At 41.6% G+C, this 14,789-nt stretch overlaps 1 protein-coding gene across 6 annotated transcripts in view; it reads right to left on the reverse strand.

Moving 5' to 3' along the window:
- The window catches only part of LOC147021948 (ankyrin repeat and fibronectin type-III domain-containing protein 1-like), a 443,484-nt gene that overhangs the window by 56,758 nt on the left and 371,937 nt on the right, over window positions 1-14,789 (reverse strand). For 4 of the 6 annotated variants that reach the window (XM_085892412.1, XM_085892413.1, XM_085892415.1 and 1 more), the window contains 3 exons: window positions 4,330-4,432; window positions 4,093-4,225; window positions 3,824-3,940 (listed from right to left, as the gene is read on the reverse strand). In XM_085892412.1, the coding sequence (XP_085748538.1) occupies window positions 3,824-3,940; window positions 4,093-4,225; window positions 4,330-4,432 (353 nt within the window). The remainder of the gene's footprint in view (window positions 1-3,823; window positions 3,941-4,092; window positions 4,226-4,329; window positions 4,433-14,789) is intronic. The other 2 variants (XM_085892411.1, XM_085892414.1) reach the window with 1 other exon arrangement.

Consider the following 14,789-nt stretch of genomic DNA (forward strand, 5'->3'; position numbering starts at 1 on the left):
CTTCATGGTGTGGCTTAACAACTTTATCCCTCTGTAATTTCCACAGCTCTGCACATCACCCTTATTCTTGAAAATCGGAACCAGTACACTTAATCTCCACTCCTCCGGCATCCTCTCACTTTCCAAGACTTTATTAAACAATCTGGTTAACAACCCCACTGCCATCTCTCCTAAGCACTTCCATGCCTCCACTGGTATACCATCTGGGCCAACCGCCTTTCCACTTTTCATCTTCTTCATAGCAGTCCTCACTTCATCCTTACTGATCCACCCCACTTCCAGATTCACTTTCTCCGCCTCTTCCAACCTTCTCTCTCTCTCATTTTCTTCATTCATCAGCTCCTCAAAGTACTCCATCCACCTTCTCAACACACTCTCCTCGCTCGTCAGCACATTCCCATTTGCATCCTTTATCACCCTAACCTGCAGCACATCCTTCCCAGCTCGGTCCCTCTGTCTTGCCAATCGGTATAAATCCTTTTCCCCTTCTTTTGTATCCAACTTCTCATACAACTCGTCATATGCCTTTTCCTTGGCCTTTGCCACCTCTCTTTTTGCTTTTCGACGCCACTCCTTGTACTCCTGCCGATTTTCTTCATCTCTCTGACTATCCCACTTCTTTTTCGCCAACCCCTTCTTCCTTATACTTTCCTGTACTTCCTCATTCCACCACCAAGTCTCCTTATCTTCCTTCCTCTGTCCAGATGTCACACCAAGTACCTTCCTAGCTATCTCCCTCACAACTTCTGCTGTCATTGCCCAATCATCCCACCCATCTTTACCACCATCCAACGCCTGTCTCACCTCCTCCGTAAATTTCACGCAACAGTCTTCCTCCTTCAGCTTCCACCATCTGGTCCTTGGTTCAGCCCTCACTCTCTTCCTCAACCTCACCTCTAAAGTCATCCTGCAGACCACCAAACGATGCTGTCGAGCTACACTCTCCCCTGCCACAACCTTACAGTCACTAATCTCTTTCAGGTTGCATCTCCTACTTAAGATGTGATCCACCTGTGTGCACTTTCCTCCACTCTTGTATGTCACCCTGTGTTCCTCCTTCTTCTTGAAATACGTGTTTAGCACTGCCATTTCCATTCTTTTTGCAAACTCTACCACCATTTGCCCTTCCACATTTCTCTTGTTGAGACCGTACCTCCCCATCACCTCCTCATCCTCTTTATTCCCTTCCCCAACATGTCCATTGAAATCTGCTCCAATCACCACTCTTTCATACTTGGATACACTCTCCACCACTTCATCTAACTCACTCCAGAAATCTTCTTTATATTCCATCTCACACCCCATATGTGGGGCATATGCACTGATGACATTCATCATCACCCGTTCAATTTCCAACTTCACAATCATCACTCGGTCAGACACCCTCCTCACCTCCAATACCCTCTTGACATGATCTTCTTTCAGGATTATCCTGACACCATTTCTCCTCCCATCCACACCATGGTAGAACAGTTTGAAACCACCTCCAATGCTCCTCGCCTTACTCCCCATCCACTTGGTCTCTTGTACACACAGTATGTCCACCTTTCTTCTCTCCATCATATCAGCCAACTCTCGCCCTTTGCCAGTCATCGTCCCAACATTCAGAGTTCCAACTCTCACCTCCACACTTCTACCCTTCCCCCTCTCCCACTGCCTCCGGACTCACCTTCCCCGTCTCCTTCTCCTCCTTTGCCCAGCAGTAGCACAATTTCCACTGGTACCCTGCTGACCACCGGTACCGGTGGCGGTCGTTGGTAACCCGGGCCTCGACCGATCCGGTATGGAAATTCGTTTTGTTGTCCGCATAATGATTTGGCATAGGTTTTTACGCCGGATGCCCTTCCTGACGCAACCCTGGTCGCCTCTTACGACACACAGGGATATGGTACACCTATTCTAACCGGGGCATACACCGGGCCCAGTACAACTGGTGCTCATTTCGCCGACCTCGGAAGGATGGCAGGCTGAGTCAACCCCCTGGTGTTTTCGACTTGGTTTTATATATATATATATATATATATATATATATATATATATATATATATATATATATATATATATATATATATATATATATATATATATATACATATACATACATATATTAATTCAGTGTCCCAACGGGGCTTGAACTCAGGACCTCTTGGGTCCCAAGCCACTGCCCTTACCACTGCGCCAACACCAGGCTCTAATCAGGCTCTCTCTTCAAATTAGAACATATAATTAATGATTCTCAATGGTTTTCAGAAAAAAAAAATTTTTTTGCATTTTTGTTCCCCTTTAAACCGTTTGATTACATTAAATGATGCGTTAACAATGTCGATTTGCAGGTTATTCTGGAGTTGCTGAGAGTGGCTGGTAGAGAATTTTAGTTTGCTGTAGAGAATGGGTGTACACCCTTGCACCGACAAGTTCTGATGCAGTCTGAAGTCCAACAGTTAGGAAAAGTGTAAATAGTGTTGTTGCTAAGAGACACCCTTTTTCACATCGTGGTGAAAAGGACTCAGGTACCATCCCTCCCACTGATATAATTCCAAGATGTAGTTCATGGATCGTGCTAGACATCGGAGATGCATGATTTAAGGACTAGAGAGGTTGCTCTGTTCACTGTGTCAAAAGCTTTAGCGAAATTAATGAAGGCAACGTAGAGCCGTTGTCACTACTCAATGGGCTTTTCTTTCAGCTGCCGCAGGGTGAAAGTCATATCTGCTGTTGAGTATGAGGCTTTCTGGCATTCTGAAAGAATATTTTCAGCCATGTTTTGCAGGCCCACAAGGAGCATCTTCGCTCGGATCTTGGCTGTAAGAGAGAGAAGTACAATGTTCCAATGGTTATTGCGGCAATTCCCTATTTAACTTTCCATAAGCCCCTTTTATACTTATGTGATAGGTTTTTTTTTTTAAATGTAGTTTGAAAGTATATGGGCATCTTTGAATTGTTGTGGAAACCAGCTTGCTTCCCAACAGGTTCCATAAAGTTCGAGTTACCCTTTGCGTAGGGTTTCAATGCCATAAGTCCTGTAATGATACATTACTGTTGGTATTCCATCAAAGCCAGGAGCTTTTCCACTCTTGGTTGATTTAATAGCAGACACAAGTTCTTCCATTGTTAGGGGAGAGGCTAACTCATCCATGACTGGCAGTTGCTCAATGTCATCAACTACCGATTCACTCGCTGTTGATGGATAGTTTAACAGTTCAGAGAAGTACTCCTTCCGTCTCGCCAATATCTGACTTTTTCTGTGACCAGTTATTTATTTATTTATTTATTTATTTATTTATTCATTTATTTTGTAATTATTTTTCACTGCTGTGACTGGGGATCTTCACGGGCCAAATATCTGTTTGGATGCAGCGAATAAGCTTTCAGTTTAGTTCAGATAATTTTAGGATGTCATCGGTCATTTTGTTGCACCACGCATCTTTCATCTCACATACTTTTTCTCTGGAGCTTTGATTTCACGGGGAGAGATCATTCTTCATGGCTTCTGGTTCTGTGGGAGAGTAGATCTTCATGCACTTTTCACCTCTCTTAATATATTGTGACGATTTGTCCATAATTTTCATTAAAATTATTTCTGGAAGACATTCCCATTGATCATTGATATTTTCCTCGTATTGGACCCCAGACATGTAAAATATTGTGCACATGACCCCTAACAGTGTACGAGTCATGAAATTGTGCTTTCCAATTCAATTGCACATATAAAACAGTTAAACCGATGCTAGGAATTCATATTTGAGGCTACATCAGTCGCCTGATGTCAAGGACTTTGTACTTAAAAAATTATCAGAAATGTTAATGAACATTCCGGTCTGACCTGCATGTGTGAGACAGCAAGAAGCAGCTTTTGTCGAGCTTGTAAGGCAGAGGAGGCAGAAAAGGGCAATGCTGTTGCCTGGCGGACCTCGCGAGCCTCACTCCACATGCACGACAGCTGTTGGAAGGACAGGAATACACGTAAAATAACGATGAGTAAAACTGCTTAAGGTACCAGAGGAATTAAAGTGCAATTGTAAGAACAAAAACAATATAGTTACTATGAATGAAATAAGATATAACACAATCACATCCACAGAAAATAGAGACCTTGCAAAACCAAAGGAAGTCTTGCATGAGCGATGTTGAGAACGAGTCATCAATCTCTACGATAGGAATCTGCTCTTCATGAGTGACAAGAATATTGTCACCTTGGTAGAACACAGTCGCCAGGTAGAGGGCCCTGTAACATGGACGGTGTTTGTGTATTACACATCATTCAGAAAAAAAAATGGTTCATTCATAAAATTCAAGAGCTTGTAAGATCAGGTGAATTGTAGTGGCAACCTTTTCAAATTCTTCACAAACTTGCTTGTTGATTGGAAGAGGTGCCGCAGACTTCTCGAAACTGAAGGCTTTCGGCTTGGTCCCTGCACCTTGATCATGTCTACTTTTTAACACAGAAAAACAAGTTCATGTACAATTGAGAATAAATGTCTGAATGCTCCTAAAAAACAAATGAATGGCAAATACTTGTCAAAATGAACAAGATAAATACAAGAGAAAAAGATGCCAATACAAATATACAGTAAAATATTAGAAGGGCACTCAGTAGAATGCGTACCTCCGCCCTGTAATGCCTAATCCAGGAGAACATATCGAGCCCAATACATTATTGAAATATTATGCTATACAGTACTATATCGTTTTAGCCCTATCTCTCAATGGTGAAGAATCACTTAAAAAATTAAATAATTCTCGCATCCAGATGTGGATCTTCACTAAAATCGAATCAAATATTCCTTGTCACACACCCAACATGTCCACAAAATTTCAACCAGATCCACTGAAACTTTTTGAGATATCCTGTACACAGACAACAAACAGACAGAAAGGGGGTGAAAACATAACCTCCTTCACCTTCGGTGGCAGAGGTAATAAATAGCAATAGAAATGAAAAGCAATAACAGGACACATTTTCACAATAAAACCAGATGGACCTCTTTTCTGTCTGGTTGAACATCACTTCCCCAGCCCTCTGCAATTCCGACACTTTGAACGAGTCCCAAGGAACGAGTCTTGAGTCACAATTGTTTTAAATCCATAGAACATTAGTATATGGTCTGGCAGTTTTGATTAGAGGAAGAATACTTACCTTTGAGCTGTCTGGTCTCAGTTTGATTCTTGACCTGGCAATAAATGGTCACACTGACACTTTTATTTGCAGGCCAAGTGATGCAGAGAGAGTGTGCTGTCCTTTTGAGGTACGTTCTTTTACTCCAAAGAAGGGTTATCGCCTGAAATATCATCTTATCCTTGCTTTCCATGGCAGTTATCATACCTCCAATAAATGTTCTCTTGATTTTGATTCTCATTTTGATTCTATTTGATTCTCGGCCTATTAACTACCTATAATCCCAATGTTTCACAGGCAGCACATTACATCAATTAAGTGCACTATCCCTCAAAATAGATGTCAGGTTGGGAACTCATCTGTTACCATTTGCTGTTGTACGTTAAAGACCCAACATTGTCTTTCAACGAAGAGTATGTGAATTTTCAACAGAACCCTGCACAAAGTCCAAATTCCTGCAGTCATGCAATGAAGCTGCCTTTGTGAGGTGCTCAGCAGACCCGGCACAAGACCGAGGACGAAAGGTTACTACACTACCCAGATAATTGGCTGCCACAGTTGGCCAGCCTTGCCACGGGTCTGGGAATAAGTGTGTGAATGAGTGACAGTCTGAGTGAGTGAGAGAGTGTGAGAAAATCCCGAGTCCCACATGTCTTTATAAGAGAGAAATCAAAATAAACATACTCATGGAAAAGCTTATATTGAGAATTATGAAAATTAAGCTAATTATGATAACACTCAAATGGCAGCCATCAAATTGGAATGTACAATAATAAAAAAAAACTACTGCCACAACATTAAAAAGGAAAGCCATAATGAGGTTAAAGAGGAAAAGCATTACAATGGAAAAAGAAAATAAATAAGTCAGTATGTAACGGACAAGCAAACAGAGTTGACGTGACAGGAGATAAGACAACAGAAAGTACAATACAGCATTGAAACTCATTGTGCATTGAGGAGAAAAAAAATAATACAACTCAGTGTGCATGGGGGTCGAGGAGGGGTGGAGGTTTGTGATGTAGAACATGATAAAATCACAACTCTGCATTAACCACTGCTCTCCACATTCACCACGCTCACCGCTCACCCCTTCCACCACCAGGAGGTAAAGCGATTCGAATGGTGGTTGGTATAGACAGCCAGAAACACAGCAATGGCAAAGAAGAAAAATGTTGGATGATAGCTGGATTCCTTATACCTTAAATTGAATGAACTATCAACCTCACCAACAGAGAGGTTGATCAGAGATTCGTCAGTGCAAACAATGTATACCTTGTGAATTGTTTTTTTAGTTCTTAAACTTGTAAATGACTATTTAGCTCGCAAGGTGAAGGATGACATGTCGGTTTGTTAAAATAAGTGATCTTTCACTCAAAAACAATAACACCCCTCTTTCAGTCTGTGAAGGTCACCTTGAATTAGATATAGGCGCAATCGGTTCACCTGAGCGGTATAAAGAGGAGACCTGTGGTTATTTGGATGCATTTGAGATTGACCTTATGTCATGGACGTCGTAATTATTTCCCATTGCAGCTCAGTTTGGCAAATATCTCAAATAAGTCACAGACGGGATCTTCACAAGACATGATGATCAACACTTAAGCCTGCCAAACAATGATGGCATTTGTCCATGAAACTCACAGTTGGTTTTCTTGGAGGGGATGAACATAACTGGATGACCTTCAGCAGTAAAACAAACACACAATGGTGCAAAATCAAAGGCATTTTCCACAAGAATGTCAAACACAATGACAATATTTCCTGTGTTTACTTCTGGTGCATAAAGTTAAACACAAAAAGGAATTGCCCTTTTTTGTGGTTGAGAAGTGGAGAACTCTACTAAACTGTATGACTCACCTGGACTTAAGGGAGCATCAATTGGGCATAAAGCCCTCATGGGTATTGTGAGGAACACAAAAGTAATATTAATGGTTTCTGGTGAATTGCTAGAAATTCACCCACAGCTGAGTGTACAATATTCAATTCAGCATTGATTACAGGATACCGTTCACAGGTTATTCACAGGTGAATGCTACGTGGATGAGGTGAACCCAAGGTAACTCGGGAAAAGCCCCAGAAACACCGAGCCAAATCCCCTGGGATTTCCTTGGAAATTAAAACCTCAATGTATGGCCGGCTTTATACTCAACTCATAAGAGAAGTTTGTAAAACAGCCACGTTCGCAATGCACGTGGTCGGCACTGAAGGACGATGCCATTGCATCTTTCATGTCCACATAAGAGCAAAATTAGATGGAGGCATAATTAGCCCCTTTTTGCCAGAAGTGAAAATAATTTGACTTTCTGCTCCGATACAGGTTTAAAAAAAGTTTCAAAAGAGAAAGGCAAGATAAAGGAAAAACAAAAGGAAATTTAAACAAAAGATTTTGGGATAAAATCGCAAGATTTTCTTCTTACATTATTTGGTAGTGAGATGTGAGAAGCCGTTGTTGATCGAACATCGACGATCGTTTAAACATCTTAAAATATTTAACTCTGAAGACAGATATTACCAAAACAATGTCTCATTCTTTTTATGACTCTGCAGAAAGTTGTGCAAAGTTAAAGAGGGAATTGCGAAAGTAAAATATTGTAAAGTAAAGGAATATATATTTTTTTAAAGTCAAGAAAACTGTAGTGCACAATCATACTTCAGAGAATAATTACCTCCACCACCAAAGGTGGATGGAGGTTATGTTTTCACCCATGTTTGTCTGTTTCTTTGTTTGTTACTTGCGAAAATCAAAGATTTTTCAAGTATATTACGTGTGTTATTCAAGCGTGTGTTATTCTGTTTGTTTGTATGTCTATCGTCTATAAGTCACAATTTTAAACCGATCTTCCCGAAACTTCATCACGTGGTAGAGTTCGTCAGAAGCAAGAAGCCGATTGTTTGAGGTAAAAAGGTCAACATCGGCCAAAGTTCAACAACTTTGTCATATTTCTAAAATCCTCAATTTTCATCCGATTGACGAGAAATTCAAACAGGATTTGCAAATAATGAGGTCACTGAATTCAATCGCCAATTATTTTCGAGGTCAACATAGACCGAATTTCTAAAATTGTCAATTTTCATCTGATTGACTTGAAATTTCAAGAGGATTCTCATATCAGCCTCAATTAATTCAACCACCAATTATTTTTAACGTCAACATAGGCCGAAATATCAACATAGGCCAAAGGTCAACAACTTCATGTGCAATTTCTGAAATCCTCAATTTTCATCCAAATGACTTGAAATTTGAAGAGGATTTACATATCAGGTCAATGAATTCAATTACCAATTATTTTTGAGATCAAAACGTCAACAGAGGCCTGATTTCTAAAATTGAGATAAAGGGACAAAAACTATAAATATCATGACATCTCAAAAACTTGTGGATGAGTTATGACAAAACAAGGTGGATGAGTTGGATAGGTGACAAGAACAAGTGGATTAGATCTTGGTTCAGATCCAGCCCATCAGTGGGATACAAAACGTAAACAGTTCTGCTGGGTGGAAGAATACGCCCTACCGAGTGCCATTCTACTTTGTTCAGTTTTGCCAAGTGTCGCTCCATGAGAGATTTTTCATTTGTCTGCTTGTTTGTATGTTTATCACCTACAGGTCACAATTTGAAACCAATGTTCATGAAACTTCAGCAAATTGGTAGAGTTGGTCACAAGCAAGAAGCCTCTTGATTTTGAGGTCAAAAGGTCAAAATAGGCCAAAGTTCAACAACTTCTGCAAGATTTCTAAAATCTACAATTTTCATCCGATTGACTTGAAATTTGAAGAAGAGTTGCATATTTTGTCATTGAATTCAACACAAATGATTTTTGAGGTCAAGATAGGCCAAAAAAGTCAACATAGACCATAGGTCAACAACTTAGGTGAAGTTTCTAAAATCCTCAATTTTCATCTGATCGACTTGAAATTTGAAGAGGATTTGCAAATTTTGGTCATTGAATTCAATCAACAATTATTTTTAAGGTCAAATTTGTTTTCGGGATTTCACAAGTATCATGCTATGCACTGTCTTTCTTGTTTGTTTGTTTGTTTTCCTGTGACCAGGGTATTTCAAAAAGTTGTGGATGGATTCAGACGAAATTTGTTGGACAGGTTGGGTGTGTAACAGGGATGAATTGATTCGATTTTGGTGAAGATTCAGATACAGATCTGGACACTAGTATTTAAAAAATTTTTTTAGTGATTCTTCACCATTGAGAGATGGGACCAAAATCAATATATAGCACGATATTTCAAAAAGTTGTGGACGAGTTTTGACAAAACTTGGCGAATGTATTGGTTAGGTGAGAAGTAGTCTACTAGCTGATTCGATTTTGGTTCAGCTCTGGATGCAGGTCCAGCCTTTTAGTGGGATATAAAACGTAAATTGTTCAGCTTGGCGGAGGTATACGCTCCACAACATGCTTTTCTAGTTCAAGAAGTGTCTGCTTATTTGTTTACACTCCTGAACTGCTTGGCAGAATGAGTTGAAAACTGGTGGTTGGACTTCTGGTATGCATGGAAATATTTTAGGGGGGGAGGGGGAATTAATTGTCCCAGGGGTTCAAAGTGTGGAAAGGGGAGGTGCGGGACAATTCTCTCTATGTGAATGTGTATGACATAGCACTGCTCTGGTGCGAGGGGATATTACAAGTCAAACTAAAAATACACCATTTCTGGGGAAATGAACCTATCCATAATTCTGGGGGAATTAACCAGTGCATAAGGATGGGTTCTTCGCCAGCAAAGTAAAATTGCTATAAGTTTATGAACACAATCAAAACAGATTGCGACCTCTATAGGAGGCCACAAAAGGCAAAAAATCAGGCATAGTGGATTTGTAACCTATTGCTCAAAGGGAATCACTGTGGAGCTTTAATAATTATTTATCTTAAACTCAAATTTCAGTTGACCTCGAAGAGAGAGAGAGAGAGAGAGAGAGAGAGAGAGAGAGAGAGAGAGAGAGAGAGAGAGATAGAGATAGAGATAGAGATAGAGATAGAGATAGAGATAGAGATAGAGATAGAGATAGAGATAGAGATAGAGATAGAGATAGAGATAGAGATAGAGAGAGAGATTAAAGCAACCAACAATAGCTGAGGCAATATATTATAATGTATATATATACATATATACATATATACAGTACATATACATACACACACACACACACACACACAAACACAAACATACTTGATGATTTGTGCTTAAGAGCTTAAGAGCGAGGATCAAGAAGTTTGAATTATTTCTCTATGCAGCTACCATACATATTTGTTCTATAAATCAAAATGTACATCAGAAGAGAATGATGAAACATAAATCCCAGAAGACCCCTCATAATTAAACATACCCTAATTTACATGGTCTAAACACATGATGTATTTGACACAAAATTAAATATCAATAAAGAACTCTGATGAATTTACTCATTGGTCATTAATTCCTTGTGGATCATATCCTCCAAGGATTCCAATTTTTCTTTTTACTTTTGTCGTAATGATTTTGTGGCTTTTCTTGTCATTGGTCACCATATCTTTGAATTTTATCCTACACTTTTCCTTGCTGCAAAATTTGTTTTTTTAACATTCCAGAGTGTGCCCGAACACATATCTTCAATCATTACTGTTCCAGCCAAAGAAAGGTATAAACTACTAAACATGATACAACAACTCAAAACAGTTTATTTGCTTTCAGAACACGGTCATGTTTTCTAGTACAGACCTGCACATTACTGTCACCTTAGTTGCCTCTCACAAGCCGAGGCACCCACACAGGCTCCGACCAGCGCCCGTCGACTCCGAAACACACACAGCCCCTGTCTACCCCAGAACATGGGCCAGACAAGACCCGTGATTTGTTGGGTAAATATTATAAAGTTAGAATCAATGGAGTCAGTCTCAATTGCAAACTGCAGGCACCACTGAACTTAATGGTGAGAAGAGAGGAGGGTGCAGAGAGCTACGAATGAGAGATGCAGCTTTTTGAGAAAAGCAATAATAAACGTACTCCATATTTGTATATTATAAGTGTATATGTACATATAAATATGGCAACTATGACAGAAGCCAATGTAAGCATAAAACTTTTTGGGCACAATAAGTTACTTTGTGGTTTTGCTGTCTCTCATATTGTTCTGGTACATAAATAAAGTAAAGATTTAACGTGAAAATTTTCAAATAAACAATAAAACAGCACATGAAAGGGTCAGAATGACTTGTAGAACTGGCACTATATCCTAAGTCCAATGCATTAATGAATGGCTTCTTGCTGAAATGATAAATTAATGCCTCATGTTGATTTAGAGTAAGAATCTGCATGCATGATGTCATATCAAATGAATCATGATGTAATTATTAATTTGCCGCAGAATGTAATCTAATCGCCACAGTGTGTCCAGAGACCTGGGGTTGAGGGCCATTATTTTTATTTTGGTGCATATTAGATTGTTATGGTTAACAAGATAGCTCAGAGGTAGCACATTTGCCTTAAAACTGTTTAGTCTGGGTTGAAATCACAATCAGACTATAAACTGTCTTCACAGGCAGGAAGTTCCGTTAGCGAGTACGCCATCGGGTGTATGCCAAGTGACATTCGGGTTCTATCTGCTGAAATCCATTCATGGATGTTAATGATCACACAGTACCTTGAGAAATGCGTAGCCCATTGTGTGCTAGTACCTCATCCAAGTTCTAAATTCCTCACCTATAATCTACAAACTCTGCATCAGTGACATTGCCATGACTCAGTAATAATGGAACCAACAGACCAAGCTGTTAATCCTGGTGATCGTTAAGTTGTAGTCAAATATGCAATTGATAGACTAAATTATTTCAGCTCATTATCCTGGCTTTTTGCACCTCCAACCATATCCATTTATTTAAACTTTTCACTCTTTCCATTCTATCCCGAATCACCCATCCACAGTCACTTCTGCCCACTTATGGTTCTTCTCCACCACTTACTCATTTCATCACATGCTACAAACTCTATAAAACATAAAAGGCCTTTGCCAAATGGTATAACATGTGGGAAACAGGGGGTACATCCCCTCCAAAGCAGCTCCTCTCTGCCTTTGATATTGTGCCAACAATTGGCACTCAATATAATTTGCCAAGAATAACTGCCAGAGCCCCGGGATGTCCCAATGCACCCTGTGTACCAATACCCCTGGTTTCCTCGAATCATTAACAAGCTTTCGAGTTTCTCTCTGTACAGTTTGACATTTGCAAACATTTTGTGTGCCCATATCAGCAAAATCATTTTCTTCTCAGGAATCCTCCATTTTGACCATGGCCTTTTTCTAATCGGCTGCTCTTTCCTCCTTTTGCATGACATTAATCCGTTTCTTTGGGATGTTCATGTTTACCAACCCGATGCTTCAAATGACTCATTATACTCAATTGATTCCCATGTTTAAGAATTCCATGCCTATAATCTTTTCTCTTAAGACTTTCTGATGACATGTATGACTGATTCCTTTTTTCATTCAAAGTGTGAGCGTGTAGGATAAAATCTGTACTTGCTTACTTTGGTGCAGTTCATGTCCATCGTTTAAATTTATTCCTAAGACAGACAGGAGAGTACAGAGGTAGTGCAATTGCCGTTGAGCTGAGTCATTTGGGTTTGATTCCCAACATTTATTGAACCTGTCAGATTGGTGTTCTGCAGGCAGGATGTTGCATCACAAAGTTCACCATCCCTCAGTTGGACGTTAAGCTTGGAGTCTCCTCCGTTCATATTAACTGGTAGATGTTAAAGATCCCATAGTGTCTTTCATGAAATTCCTTTAAAAGGAGCTTCAATGCAGGAGGAGGCTATGAGGACCATCAAAGTCTCTGCTGGTATTGCTAACCTATGGTTCCTTCAGGTCAGGTCAGGTATGGGAGCATGTGCCAGAACAGCGCGTCGCTGCGTCCACTTTCCGCCGGTACTCCGGGGGCCTCCGTCTGGCCATCCCCCAGGCAGATGCCAGGCCCATCCCCATCTCCTTGAGATGATGGTCAACCTGCTGCAACCATGAGGCACGTGGTCGGCCCACTGGCCTCCTCCACTCATGAGACTCCCTCGCTGAGAGAATCTGGTGAGCAGGATCAGCGTCAGGAAAACGAGCCACATGTCCATACAGCCGCAGCTGACGCTCACGGACTATGCAGGTAACAAATCTCATCCGAGTCTCTCTCAGCAACCGCTCGTTGGACACAAAATCCGACCAGCGATAGCCAAGGATTCTCCGAAGAGACCTGGTACCAAAGGAATTAAGTCTCCGTCTCAGATCCTTGGTCAAAGTCCAAGTCTCGCACCCATAGAGCAAGACTGGAAGTACCAAGGACCTGAAGACTCGGACTTTCGTCCTCCCGCACAGGTACCGGCAGCGCCACACCCCATGATCCAGTGAATCCATGACTCCCCAGGCCCGACCCAGACGTCTATTGACCTCCGGCTCACAACCTGCGGAGACATGAATATCACTGCCAAGGTAAGTGAATCTATCCACGACCTCAACATCCTCACCACAAACAGACACAGACAGGACAGCAGCATCCAAGATGTCACCGAAAGCCTGGATCTTTGTTTTGACCCAAGAAATCCGTAATCCCAACGGCTCCGACTCCTCATTCAGCACCTCGAGGGCCCCCAAGAGGATGTCCAAAGTCTCCGCAAAGATGACTGCATCATCTGCAAAATCAAGGTCCGAGATCTTGACATTGCCAAACGATGCACCGCAACTTGATCTCTCCGACATCCTCCCAAGAATCCAGTCCATACAAGTGCTGAAAAGTGTGGGGGCAAGTACACATCCCTGACGAACTCCAGTAACAACTGGAAATAAGTCAGAGGCGGTACCACCACACTTCACAGCACTCTCAGTACCAGAGTAGAGTTCAGACATCAGATCGATCAGTTTCGGTGGCACCCCACGAAGACCAAGAATCCTCCAGAGGACATCCCGATTCACTGAATCGAACGCTTTACAGAGATCAACATAGGCTGCAAGCAGCCCCTGCCGAAACTCTCGTCTGCGTTCAGTGAGGACACGAAGAGCAAGGATACGGTCAATCGTTGACCTCTTTGGTGTAAAGCCTGACTGCTCTGGACGCTGGTGCTCAAGCAGATGGTGGCGAACCCTATCAAGAATTATCCGAGCAAAGACCTTGCCCGGCACTGAGAGCAGCGTCACCCCTCGGTAGTTGTTGCAGTCTTGGCGATCACCCTTCCCTTTCCAGAGAGGGACAACAAGGCCCCTCTTCCAGTCAGTTGGGATGATGCCTGTGTTCCAGGCAGAGCACAAAACTGCATGCAACGACGCGAGTGCAGCATTTCCACCAGCCTTGAGAAGTTCAGCATGGATGCCACAGATCCCTGGAGCTTTGCCCCGTTTCAACTGGTTCACCGCAGCCCGTGTTTCCACAAGCGATGGTGGACCACAGTTGATTCGAGGGTCAGCAACAGGGATTGTAACACCCTTGACGTCCAACTCGACAGCTGGGGGATCAGCCTGGTACAACCGCTCAAAGTAACCGGCCCAGCGGGCCTTCACTTCAGACTCCTCTGTCAAGAGCCTACCACTCTCTGCTCGAACTGCAGTGCTCCGAGGGATGGGCTTGGATGAACATAATGCGCGAATTCCCCTGTAAGCGGGACGAGAATCACCTGTCCACAGGTGATGCTCTACCCCCTCACAGAT

The sequence above is a fragment of the Eptatretus burgeri genome, chromosome 8, assembly GCF_056783735.1.
Source record: "Eptatretus burgeri isolate ZD-2024b chromosome 8, Ebu_testis_v1, whole genome shotgun sequence".
Classification (NCBI taxonomy): Eukaryota; Metazoa; Chordata; class Myxini; order Myxiniformes; family Myxinidae; genus Eptatretus; species Eptatretus burgeri.